This window comes from Cibotium barometz, chromosome 19 (genome assembly GCF_041138505.1).
Source record: "Cibotium barometz isolate CiBa-2024 chromosome 19, ASM4113850v1, whole genome shotgun sequence".
In the NCBI taxonomy this organism is placed as follows: Eukaryota; Viridiplantae; Streptophyta; class Polypodiopsida; order Cyatheales; family Cibotiaceae; genus Cibotium; species Cibotium barometz.
The window spans coordinates 46,444,640-46,458,344 of record NC_141064.1 but is presented as its reverse complement, the minus strand read 5'-3'; the positions used below and the strand labels follow the sequence as shown (position 1 = coordinate 46,458,344).

General features: G+C 44.3%; 1 protein-coding gene across 5 annotated transcripts in view; it reads right to left on the bottom strand.

Moving 5' to 3' along the window:
* Nucleotides 1–1,360: 1,360 nt before the first annotated feature.
* Nucleotides 1,361–13,705, bottom strand: part of LOC147628669 (dihydrofolate synthetase-like) — a 42,096-nt gene continuing 29,751 nt past the window's right edge. For 3 of the 5 annotated variants that reach the window (XM_086813888.1, XM_086813887.1, XM_086813885.1), the window contains 2 exons: nt 2,416–2,547; nt 1,361–2,108 (listed from right to left, as the gene is read on the bottom strand). In XM_086813888.1, coding sequence (XP_086670014.1) covers nt 2,439–2,547 — 109 coding nt within the window. In that variant the 3' untranslated portion in view covers nt 1,361–2,108; nt 2,416–2,438. Of the gene's footprint in view, nt 2,109–2,415; nt 2,548–3,468; nt 3,560–13,705 lie in introns of all 5 variants that reach the window. The other 2 variants (XM_086813886.1, XM_086813889.1) reach the window with 1 other exon arrangement.

Here is a 13,705-nt window from a genome sequence, read left to right as displayed (position 1 = left end):
ACTTTGTAGACAATGTAACACTAGTGGCACCGCTCTCACCCGTGTCCATGCTTGCACATGGTTGAAACCACTTAGTTCAGCGCTGTGTGTGCAGCTATCTTCTGGCAAGTCTACTCTTCTTGTTAGCTTAGTGGGTCGTCCACCCTCCCATCAACCTAGTTTGCCTCCTACCCTGATTTACTATATATTAGGGACAGCCCAACACAACAATACAAAGCCAAGTTGGCTGCGAACACTTGGCAGTGCTCAAACAAACGATGAAAAAATGAGCTACCTTTAGCTGGGATGCACGTACTTCTTAAACTGGGGTGCAGGTAGTCTTAATCTAGGGTTTAATGTAGATTACTGAAAAAGTGGATAGATAAACATTAAACTTCCTTCAATTCATCAGCACAGAACATGGCCTCAATTTCAGGCAATTCCTGCAAACTTATGTAGATTACTGAAAAAGTGGATAGATAAACATTAATCTTCATCAGCACAGAACACAGCCTCAATTTCAGGCAATTTCTGCAAACTTCTATAACATGCCCCCTACTTGATTATCTTCTCCCCTTGTATTCTCTGACAGTGCCCTAGTGACTTCCTTTATTGAATCAAATATAGATACTAAATAGACAACATATTAACAGTTGGAAGGGAACAAGATTCTCAAAGGAGCATCATGGGAATAAAGTGGCAATTGCATTGCATCCACTCCCCACTTTGTGTACTAGGGCCTTTAAAAACTCGAGGGGGTTATACAAAGTGATAAGGTGCTAGTGCTCACAAAGTGCAGAGATGACGCATAGATGTAAGAAGCAAACAATTGTGGGTAAATGTTCAGAAGCGTCGGTTGTCCCCAGATGTATTGTGTTCCCACCCTGACTCTCTCAAGTGGGTAACACAAGCATGCCAAGATTATTATCCCTTGGAGCTGTGCAAGACAAATGTACTGCAAAATGGATTCTTACTTCTTCAATTAGAAGCGAGTCTTCTTCCAATAGCTCCTTAGTCATAAACCAAAAACTGTATATATATATATATATATATATATATATACCTAGATGGATCCAAGAACGTGCCCAAATTCACCTTTTAGGAACGTGCATGTTATATACTCATGGTAGAACCCACAAGACTATATAACTATCAACTCCATTATGCATAGTATGGACTAGATACTACGACATCCCCACTAACGTCATCAGTGCCCAATAGTGGGTGTAGAACTCTGTATCAAAAACTGTAACTAGCAAAAAAATTGTAAGCAACTGCACATAAATTAGACTCAATCTCTTTGTTGATGATTTCATCATGCAAAGCATTCAAAAGCTGAAGGCCACAATTTTTGAAAATGGGACTGCAAATCACAAACCAATACCTTGAGAAATTACACTAAAATTCCATGTGTAACTAGGGTGCCCACTATCAACCTTAATTTTTATTTGTGGCTTTACATAAAGCATTAAATGGTGGCTTGCAACCCCCCTGTTAAAAACAAATCATAAGATTTAACAACTCCCAAACGATTGGGCATGAGATTATCAAAGTTTCCATCTTGCCTCTCTAGCTCTACATAACACATTGCAGTACAGCTTTCAAAGGTTATGCTTGAAAATTATTTGCCCCTCCTTGTAGCCTAATGAATTGACCAAAAGTTCCACCTTGCCTCCCTCATTAGCTTTGCATGTAAGCAGTTAATTGTAGGGTTTTCGATGAACTGGTAAACAACTGCACTCTTTCTTTCAAATGAGCCACACTGCAACTGCAGCTAGCAATCCCTATAGTTCATGCATTAAGGGATGGTTCTGTTCGTAGAAAAGAGAGAACTTCCGATACTGCATGCAGGGATCCAGTGATGCAAACCACTCTTCCTCTGCTATCAAGAGGAAGAAGCTGGCTCGCCTTTTTGATGGAGCTGAGAATTGACTTTGAATCTGTAACAATTATAGCAGAATCTGGCATAGAGGTCTCATTCTCCTCCTTGGAATGTAGGTACGCAACATCTAAATTCTGATGCTTAGCTGCTTGGTCCCAAGTTTGTGCTAGCAAAGAAGCTGGAGTGGACCGGAACCTACCTCCTGCGACTAGAGATTGTGTGGCCACCATCACCTTAGGTATAGCACCTGCTTGATATTGCCAAAGCATTCTATCCATCACACATTGCCAAAAGCTCTACATATAACTTACTTTACGGTAAAAAAAACTAAACTCCTATTAAGCCTTTCAAGAATATTTCTTATTTAAAAAGAATCAGCAAAAGAGTTTTGACAAGCACATGAAGTCGAATCGCTACATTATTTTCTCTTCGGGTATTATGGGCACCACTGTGGGCACTTATTTGAATGTGAAATTCAGTATTGCAACCAGCTTATCTGTGGCAAGGTTTGAACAGCATATAAATGTTGTTACAACAAAGACAAGTTGTCAAACCTGAAAGCAGTTGTGAGAAAAATTCATAGTGGTCTTTGTCTGACGCCATGGCAATGACGAATGCCAGAGACTCTGAAGAAAACACCATCTTTAAAGTACTTCCCAAGGCTTTTGCAGAGCTTGCTGTATGTGCTGCCAGGTAAGTAGATAAATTAGGCTAGACAAACTTATCACTAAAACGAACAACAAAGCAACAAGAAGGAAAAATGAATACAAGAGACAATGGTTACTAAATCTAATTTATAAACAAAAAAGTTAGAGACAGTGGCTGCAAAAGTAGATATGTACATAAAATCGAATTCATCTTTGAACCAACTAGAGAACAAAGATAGGAAAGAAATTCCATCGAACAAACTAGAAATCAATGGTGCCCTTTCCATGGTAGCTCTCCTGAAATGGCTTCTTTCTGTGAAACAATCCCCAGATTGTTCTAAAAATGCCTTACACTCATTACCTTAAATCTTTAGAACATTTACCAAATGAGACTTTCACGTTAACGCGTGAGAAAACTTTAACCCAACCCGTCCATAAGCGTCACTACTAATGAGCAAGCTTAACATTTATGAATAGCTAACAATTTTCACAAAATACAGCTAGACCTTGAATATGAACTAGACCAAGGTGCGTACAATAAAATCCTTGTATAAAAAAACTTTTTCGTCTAGCTTATCTTCCCCGGACCCCCAAACAACCTGCTAGATCACTCCCATGCAAAGCAACGACCATCTATTTGCCCTGCTGCATGAAGATAAAAAATTACACACCAGGGTCTAACAAGCAGACTGATAAAACCAAACATTGATCTGTGTGCTGCTAGTAATATGTCCATGGAGCCTCTTTCAAGCAATCCAAACCTGCAAGCCTTGTTCCACAGCAAGAAAACTAAAACCTTACTCCTCCAAGAAGGTGAATTTGACATTCAAGTGAAAAACCTGCCATTCCATCTTGCTGTGAATACTTCAAGCAAACGAACCCTGTTCGTGCAAGCTGTAAAAGGCCAAAGATTTGAAATAGATAAGGGCTATATACCCTAGTAAAAGGCCTAAGATTTACCCAAGTAGGTGAGACGTCTTGTGAAGTTGAATTGACGCTGATGTCACAGCACTGAAAGACACCATTGCCCTTCAACTTGACATCCCCAACTGTCACGTAGGCTATAATGCCTGTGACCGACGGCAGACCGGATGGCCATGTCCGGGGTTCAGTGGGAGAGGACGCCCATGCGGAGTCATGGGCAGCCAGGCTAGTGTGGACGGCAAGCCACACACTATATAGCCTGGGGGATGAGGGGCAATCCTCATTCTTCCTCTATGGCTGGGTGGTGAGCCAAAGGCCGTCCCCTCTTGTGGTAACGCCCGTAGCGGCGTTACGGATATGTAACACTGGTATCAGAGCGTGGTTCGAGGGAATCGTGAGAGTCCGCGCGTGAACGGGGGACCGGAGCCCACTCGATGGTTTTCATCCACAATCTTCTCACCCTTATCTCGAATGGAGGGTGTGGAGGGAGGCGGCCATGGAAGAATGCAAGGAAAGAACTCTCTCTCTCTCTCTCTCTCTCTCTCTCTCTCTCTCTCTCTCTCTCTCTCTCCCCGTCACACACAGCAAGCAATGGAGGTAAGCAATTTTTGTAAGCGATTGAATTTTTCTGAATTGAATATCTGCGTTGAAATTCGTTTCATAAACTGTGTGCGGGGGAGGTGGAAGGGGCGAAGAGCAGCCCCACTGTCTGTGCAAGAAGTTGTTGACGCTTGTGTAGGGGCTTGCCTTGGAAACGCGAAGAGCCCACGACTTGCGTTGAGAAGCTGCTGTGGCTGGCCACACGACGTAGACTGTGTGTAGAGGTGGGGGGGGCGAAGACCAACCCCACGAAAGACTGCTGAAACGCCAAATCAGCGCGAGCCTGGGCTGGAAACTCGCGACCCACGTCTGAGTGGGTGGGGCGAAGAGCACAATAAGCGAAGAAAAACAAATGTGCCGTTACTAATACTGACCAGTGTGGCAATCCTCGACTGCTGCTGAATGCCGGCGCAGACCAGCCCCACAATGACCACTGGGGGAGGCGTGAACAAAACGTCAAGTTGCGTTGAAGCGTCTGCTTGAATGATGACCTCCGCGACCAGCAAGGCCAGGCGGCGATGGCGGGTGTGTGGAGGTGATGCAATGCTGAATAGCCCGAGCCAGCGGCCAGCTAGGCGGCCAGCCGGCCAAGCGGGCGGACAGGGCCACGGCCAGCCTTGGGCGGCCAGCCCCGGTGGCCGGCCAGGCCAGCCAGGCGCCGGCGCCGGCGCTGGCCAGCCACCAGCCCAGCCACCAGCGCTGCAGGCAGCCAGAAAAACAAAAAATAATAATAATAATAATAATAAAATATTTTACTTGTTCATTTTTACTTTATTAAAAATGAAGCGGGCGGCCAGACTCGGCCCTAAGGACACTCCCCACGGACGGGCGGCCACGCCCGAAGGGGCGAGGGCCGGCCCGGCCCGTTATTATTATTATTATTATTATTATTATTTATTTTTTTTAAAAAACACACAAAACAACGGCACACCCCCACGAAACAAACCCAACACGGCCGTCGCGCCGTGTGGCCGTAGTGCCTGTTTTCCACGAGAGAGACCCACCGCACACGGCCGTAGCGTCGCGTGCTAAGAGAGAGACAAATCCCACGGCCGTAGTGCCGAGTCCTTCGAGACAAAGCCGTTCTATGGCCGTTGTACCTAGTGAACACGTCTATGGCCGTAGCGCCGCGAGAATAACACATGTGGTGATCACACATTTGGTTCGGAGAGACTAAATTTAAGCTGAGCATACACTTAGTATTGACCATCAAAGTCACGTAGTTTGGCTATAGTGTAAATCTGAAACCGCGGTGTGTTTTACTTGGGCTAAGACCGGCATGGCGTCAGTTGTGCCCAAATTAGACGAAGTGCTTATCACGAGAAATCAAGGTAAGCCTAATTGAGCCGTAGTGCTCATAACCTTTCACAATCTTTTAACAGATGCTAGAAGATTGTGATAAAACTTTGGCAAATGAGAACCATGTACAAGCGTAGTCTTGATGTGGTTACGCCTTGTGTCCAAACAAGTTGCTTACTGTTTGTAGCAACAAGAGAACCCTGGCCCGTAGAGGCAAGCTGGCCCTTGTTGGTAGTAACAAAATAGTGTCACTACTTGGGCCTAGAGATTAGTGACTAGTTTGATTTAGTCACGTGATTGCCTGGTAAAAGTAATCCCTAAGGTGTTTATTCTTGAGATAAAGGGGCTAGCAATGCTGCTAGCAGTACTCAATTAAATGGTTTATCTAAAAGTACTAATCTGAGGGATTAGCATATGCCTAGATAATAATAGCAGATTTAGGATTGATTTGTAGAAATCAAAGGTAAATCTGAAGGGGTATAGTCTTGAGATGTAATGCTCAATGCCCTTATAGAAATTATTCGAAGAGAATTGTTCTTAAATTTACCAGCATGTTTTCTCTTCTTTTTATTTGCCATGCGTCGACATCCCACTGCTCGAGAGTTTGTGGTGACCTTTCGAGGGGGGAAAGAGCCTTTTTATATGTCACATCAATTGGTTTGGTGGTAATTTGATGGTATGGGACATCAAATTCTTATGTTATCGATTGTAGTCTTGGTGGAATGGGACGCCAAGGCTTGTGCATGTAACTTGATTCTTTGGCAGGTCTGTATGTACACTTGTCTGCAGTGATAAAGTGTGCAAGATAAAATTTGAACTTTGAAAATTACCAAATATAGCCATAAGTTGGGATAAAACCCAGTTATTACAGAGTTCGGAGAAGCTCTAGGTAGCAAGACCATGATGGTGTACTAGTGCTAACAGAGTGATTTAGTTCCGGAGTGATCTAAATCTAGAGGTTAGCAGTAAGACTAGTTTGGTTGGACAGTTTCATGCATGGGGGACGCCCTATAGCATTTTGCAAGCGTAGTCTTGCTATGTTTAACATAAGTGTGCGATTGTGTGAGCACATTTTAACTGCTACCATATGAATTTGGAAAATATATTATTTTCCTACATAAGCAATTGTAATATTGCATGACCGGCTATTTTGCTTACAAGTTCATGTGCGTGTAAACCCTATAAGTCGTATGACCCCTGGGAAATGAGTGGAGCATTTCTAGAATTTAATAAGGTTTTACATGGCAATAGTGAGTAGTATCTCACTCCAGACGAGCCTGGTTGTTGTTAGTATCGGATCCGACATATGAAGTGTACATAAACTCGGGCTGAGTTAGGATAGAAGGCTAAGCCGGAGAGCTTAGTGGTAAATCCTACTGTATCTGGTGAGTTTTGACTTAACCGGAGTGTTAAGAAGTAAACTCAAAGTCTGGGGCTGAACTGGAGTGTTCGGAGGCAGACATATCTTTTGTTAAATCGGAGAATTTAGCAACAGATGAGCTTGGGGTGAACCATGGTACCCAGGAAAAAAGCTCTTCACACTAAAATAGTGCACAATAATTTTAGGGTGATAAAAATCCATCGCAGGAATGTTTTATTTCCATAGATGATAGATGAAGACCATGTACTTTACGGAGTTAAAGTACATAGGTGGTGACTTCAGCGCCACATTTTTTGTAGAAAGTCACCAGTGGTGTGGTTAGGTCGGCCGAGACTCCACAAGACCTATGCACTAGTTTTTAAGTTGACCTCTATGATAAGGACGTCCAAAAATTTGTGTTGTAATACCAGATATTGTACTGCAATGTGCAATGGAGGGGTCAATTTGTGTAGTCACTTCTTAGCAGCAAGTGACTTCAGCATCTTGTTATAGATGGTTGTATATGGTACTCCCACTCGGGGGAGGTACGCCATTGGGTACGGAGTTACTCACAGACTAGTATGGAGCTACTAGTGTGATGATAGTGGGTACGTAGTTACTCACTACTAATACATAGCTGCTAATTAAATTAAGATCCTCGAGTGAAAGATACTCTAGATCAACATTTTAAATTACCGAACCACAATCCATGAGTATCGAGGTACTCATAAATATGTTGACGTTGCTCAAATCGAGAGACCGATTTGTTCGATGGTATGGAATAAGCAAGAGAGTGGAGTAACTTAAAAGTTACACATCACTAGTCCTAGTGAGTTGTCGAGGTCATCCGTAGTTTGATGATCCCCTCTACCTATCAGATAACATTCAATTTTGCAAGCCCTGGCATTTAATCCGTAGTGATTATAAGTTTGGTGTGAGATATGGTTATGAAGTTCTAATAAGAGTACTCGTTTATTTGCTTGTCATTGGTTATAGCTTGGTAGAGATTGCCACCTGTGATGGGTAGGTAGCTTTGCCGCTATAATGAGGAGGCAGCAAATAATGTTCTCATAGTTATACTTCATACCAACACCAAACAGGGATAGGATGAAATTCCTAAGTTCATCATCACGAAGTACTGTGATGTTTGCATTTATATTGAATGTACGATGTAATGAGACATTGGGCTTGTGTAATTACCATCAATTATCTAGCAACCTATGGCTTCGCAGCAAGCTCAGCCATTATCTGTGGATTGATAATGTGGTTATTAGTAGTTTGGAATTTTCTTGATAAATGGTACAACCCACCCAAATAATTCATAAGTGTGTAACCGCTTATGAAGGGTAATAATATGCAACAATGAAGCACTTTGTTACAAGTGCGAAACCACTGATCTGTTGCAAAGCAATTTATCAATAGTACCACCATATGTGCGTAGACACTATACCACATCTTTGTTGTTGCAAGATGTTTAAAAGTTTCTTGGAAGGACTCAAGAATATAACATATAATATTAAACATGGTCTAGATTTATTCTTGGACCTATGATACTTGTCACCAATTGGCCGACCATTTGGTCCATCTCCAGTTGGCCGACCATTTAGTCCATCTCCAGTTTTTGCGTCTCGTTCACTTGAGGCCAGGCCGGTGTCTCATGTGAAGAGGCCAGTATTTTGCTGACATGGACGGAAGCCAGACTGGTGCCACCCGTGTGTTAGCAGGATGGTGTCGTATGGACGGGAGCCAGACCAGTGCCACCCGTGTATGACCTGGACTGTGTTCGACCCATGGGACTGTCACGCCATGGAAGAGCCAGTATTCGTGCCGTGTTTTGCCTATGGGACTGTCACACCATAGGGAAACTCGTGCCTGGAACTGTGTCTTACCTATGGGACTGTCACTCCATAGGAAGACCAGGTTTTTATGTTTTTATGTCGTGCCAGTTTTGTGCCGACAGATATTTTGTACTTGTTCCATGAACGGGAGATATGTCCATGTTACTATTTGCACATGCACACATGATTTGCATGCTTGAAACTGTTTTCGCATGACATGTATTTGTGTGTTTGCCTGCCTGACGTGTTACTTACTGAGCGGGGACGCCTGCCAGTGAGTCGTGAAGTCTGCTCTGTATTCTGACGAGTTTTGGTGCATGTGAACAGGTGGTAAGTATGTCGCACTTGTTATTTTAATGTTTTATCTTCTAACCCTTTATTTTATAAGGTTAGGTGTTCACATTTATTTAAAAGTGGGCACCCCCTTTGGGCACCCACTTTGGGGGCCAAGGTGGGGAGCCCCACTTTTAAGTGAGTGTGGGGGTGGGCATGGTCACCTACTCCCACTAGTTCCCCACATGCAAACGTGGGTATCATCAATAGTACAACTCCACTTTAATTTTATTAAAAAAAAAGGCCTTTCCCTTCAGCGCATACTGAATTCGCTTCCACCTTCTTACGTGAGACAACAGGCGACTATCTCTCTTGCGCATGTTTACCCCAGGCGGCTGCTGAATCTGCTGTGCATAGGCGGCTACTGTGTTGCAGCCGGCTGCCACCACCTGAAGGCTACCTGCCTCTGTGCTACTACAGTCGGCTGCCCCTCCACAACTCTTCTTCATGCAGACGCCAAAGCACTAAACCTCTGCTGGTAGCTGTGTATTCTCTCTGCCCTCTTCGCCTGGCGACTAAACTTACTGTAAACTGGCTGCCATCTCCTACTGTACGGCTACATCTGCTTCTGGCGGCTGTTTACCCACAGGCTGTGCTGCCTAGTTCCTCTGCAGGCAGACGTAGGCCATCTTCAGCAGCATATTACAGCAACCAGCTGTGTGACCAACACCAGCCGATCGTGAATATACTTCTCCAACACGCTGCACTCTGCAGCCGGGCTGTTGTTCCATCAGCAGCAGGCCACGCTCCAGCTACTCAGGTGGCTGTATCTTCATGCATAGCTGCTTCTGTTGGTAGCTGTGTTCCTACAAGAGGACTTTACCTCTCCTAAGGCGGCAGCTCCATCTTCTTTTTGGCTAAAGGTTGTACTTCTTTTCCGTTGGCGGCTACAAGAAGTCTTCACATCTCTTGGGTGGTTTCAAAGTCTACACAAACACCACAAGTTTTGGTCTTCTATCAACCATCTACAAGTAAGTGATTTTCAGATTTGAGTAGAGCATTTTATGTTTAAATCTGATAAGGGATTCATTCCTCTACGGCCACACCCGTTCGGTGCCGGGTTGTCCAAGCTGTATTGGCGAACCTCGGTCCAAAGGTGCTGAGATCGGGAGAGCCAGGCGTTAGTACGAGAGCGCCTGTTTGTGCGTGGTCTCGGAACACCAGTGAGGTGCTCTCCGCGGAGTCCAGTGAAAGCACAGGACCGTAGAGATTGGACCACACTAGTGGTCGTTCTGCTTCGAGTTTTCTTCATCGAAATTCGAGCCTATTTGTTTGGTACTGTTTTCATATGTACATGGACATTATCTGGTTCTCAGAACCCATGGAGCATTGTATTCATTAAATACTCCCAATAAATATATCATATATTGAGGGGGGGGTCGGCCCGTTCCGGCCCCAATGCTGGTGTCCATCTTTCCATTTCTGTTCATTTGTTTTTCAAGTTGTTTTATGTTGTCCATTTCAAATTTGTGGTTTTAAAGTTGTGCTATTAAGCGTGTGGGTGTCCAACGGAGTCTTTCCCACTTGACGGGATCGGTTTCATTGGTATCAGAGCACGGTTGTTTCCCTCTTCCTAGTGGGGAAACGAACCTGTGTACTGGACATCCCACTTTTAGCAAACTTAAAACACAATGGACAGCCAAGGCAACCCTTTGGAAGTACCAAATTCGAGGGGTCCATCTAGTGCTTCTCGTGGGTCTGATGCCCAGCGTGGTAGGCACAAGCCCCTTGAAAGGGTTATGGATAGTGAATCCAAGGGTCAACTGTCTCCAGGAAAGACAGTTATGCTTGAACAAGAGCCTGAAGCTATGAGGGCTGAAATGGAACATATGAGAAAACTTTTGCAGGCTCAAGAGCAAGAATTAAAGTTTTTGCATGAAGATCCCCATCTGCAAAGTGCTATTGAAGCCAGGAAGGCTGATGCTATGGTTGATGTAACTTTTGAATCAATGGCTCGTGAAGTGGGCAAGAAACCAAGGGAGTTGGCACTTGCCTATCTCCTTCGCAAAGGTGATATCAAAGAGGGGGATGACGGAGAGCTGAAATTCAGAAATCCACCTCGTTTGAAGCATGGAGATCCCGCATCCCAAAGGCTGAAATCTTTTATGCAAAAGGAAGAGGTGACTGTCACCTCTCGACATGCATCCTCTCCCCAAGGCACTAAGCCTGACAGATATATGTATACCAGTGCTCATGGAGGGCATGAAAGTCACATGCATGCAAGACATGTATGTATCTCATGGTGACAGGTCTACTTCCAGAAAAATTTTGCCTTCTGAGTTGTCTCATGGAGAGACAATGCCATATGCAGGTAAGTCACATGCATCTGAGTTTCGAGTTCGTGGAGCACATGCCGCCGTGCCCCATGAAGCTTCTATGACGACCCATGGAGCCCATGCAGATAGGGCTACCCCGTTGGATAAGGGGAAAAGAAAAAGAGAAGATCATGAGCCTCATGCTAGGAAGCTCAAGGAATTCAAAGCAGGTGACAAATCTGTCAAATTTGATGTCTTTCATGGTGAACATGATGCTTCTAAGGTGTTAGCATTTGTGGCACAGTTCGACATTGCTTTTAGCGATGAGGACTTCACAGAAAAGTCAAAGGTGCGCCATGCTAGCATGTTTTTGAAAGGGACTACTGCCCATTGGTGGATCACTGAAAAGATCACCAAGGATCCCATCTCTACTTGGAAGGAATTCAAAGATAGATTTTATGCTCAGTTCTTGCCACCCAATGCAGAGCAAACTCTCACTCAAAAGTGGGACAGGCTGGAACAAAAAGATAATGAGAGTGTGCAACAGTATGTTAACAAATTTTGGAAAGTGTTGCTGGAAGTGACTCCCTTCATGCAAATCACTAAGGATGAAAGAAAGAGGAAGTTTCGTTCTGGACTGCAACCTGCATATAGATCGGGTATTGAATTGCACCCAAAACATACGTTGCAACAACTCACAGCTTCTGCTCTTGCTACGGAGCAATTGGTGCTCAAGATTAAGCAGGATCAAGGAGGTCCCAAGGGGAAGGACAAGGCTGTCCCAAATCAGCAAAAGGGTGGACAGCCACCTAAAAAGAACTTCCGGGAGCCTTACAAGGGTGGTAAAGCTGAAAATAACACATCAAAAAAACATGGGACCTCAGATTGAAGCCGAAGCTGCATTTATTGGTAAAGAGGTGCAGGTTACCCCTTTGATTGGGAAGTTGCGTATCCATATACAGGGCTACCTTGATAATGAGCATTTCCTAGTTGCTCCTCTGAATGGATGTGATGTATTGTTGGGCAAGCCGTGGCACCATAGGCTTGAGCCCCGCAAAGACTACAAGTCCAATATGATTTCTTTTATGCATAAAGGCCGCATGCATTTTATTGATGCTGGCAAAGAAGGGGATTCCATCCCAGTTGTATCACACATCCAAATTAATAAAGCAATGAAAAAGAGTCTTTCAGCGTACTTGGTTTTTGTGCGTGATAGTCTTGTGCCAAATCATCAAAATGTGGATGCTATGTCTAATGATAGGCTGAATTTTCTTAATGCATTCAAAGACTGTTTTGCTGACTCGTTGCCAGGTGAATTACCTCCCCAAAGGCCCGAAGATCACCGTATAGATCTTGTGCCAGGTAGTTCTCCACCTAACAAACCCGCATACCGAGTGAGTGCTGCACAACAAGAAGAAATTATGAAGCAGGTAAACGAGCTTTTAGAGAAAGGTTTGGTTCAGCCCAGTTCCTCACCTTACTGCTCTCCTGTGCTTCTTGTTCAAAAGAAGGACGGATCATTCCGTATGTGTGTAGACTATCGAGCTTTGAACAAGCTCACCATCAAGAACAGATTTCCTATTCCACGTATTGATGATATCTTGGATAAGCTTGATGGCTCAGCTTGCTTTAGTAGACTTGATTTGAAGAGTGGTTATCACCAGATACGCGTGGTGCCACAAGATGTCCATAAGACTGCATTCAGGCATGGTTAGTTAGTACGAAAGGTACGGTACGGTACGGTACGATAAAATACGGTACTAATTGGTACCTTAAAATTTTTTGAGGTACGGTACGATATTAGTACGTTTTTTTTTAAAAAATACTTCCTAAACTTAAAAATTGTAGACAAGAAGTTACAAAATAGTAGAACCATGAACATAATGTCATCATGCCATTAGAGTACAAAATTGCTACAAAAGGATAGGCCAAAAACTCATGGCATGGGCGACCGCCAACATGCGTACATACATGATACTACATACTACAATACATCATCGATGGGCTAGAAGGAGATAGATGCCCAATGCCTAGAGAGCTATAACATATCAAAAGTCTACATCATCACCAACATCTGCATGATCATCAACATGATCACTACTAGAGTGTCCATCAAGAGAGTTCTCTGAAGAGGACTCTTCGAAGGTGGACGAGACACTCTGGGGATCATTCTCGCTAAGTAGGTTGCCATCATCATCAAACAAGGGCTCTCTAGGCAGTGGGGTATCATCATGAGGGGGCAATGGAATATCATCATGAAGGCGGGGATTGGAGCTCGAGGATCCCCGCCTCACATATGTGCGAAGGCCACCCTTTGCCGATGCCGAAGGCGGAGGCCTATGAACTCCAACTGCTCGGGCCCCCGTCCATGCTGACTCCTGGTGCTGCGAGTATCTGCTGCCACAAGCTCACTATAGAGCTCCATGAAGATTGCCTCGTCCTCCTCATCAGGCAATATGATCGCTTGCCTAATATGGCAATGGCAAGTGCACACGCTGACAAACAGCTCCCTATAGGCTGCAAATGGCGATGAATGGCTCTCTAGAAGACTGAAATTGCTCCACGCAACAGCAGCAACAACAACAACA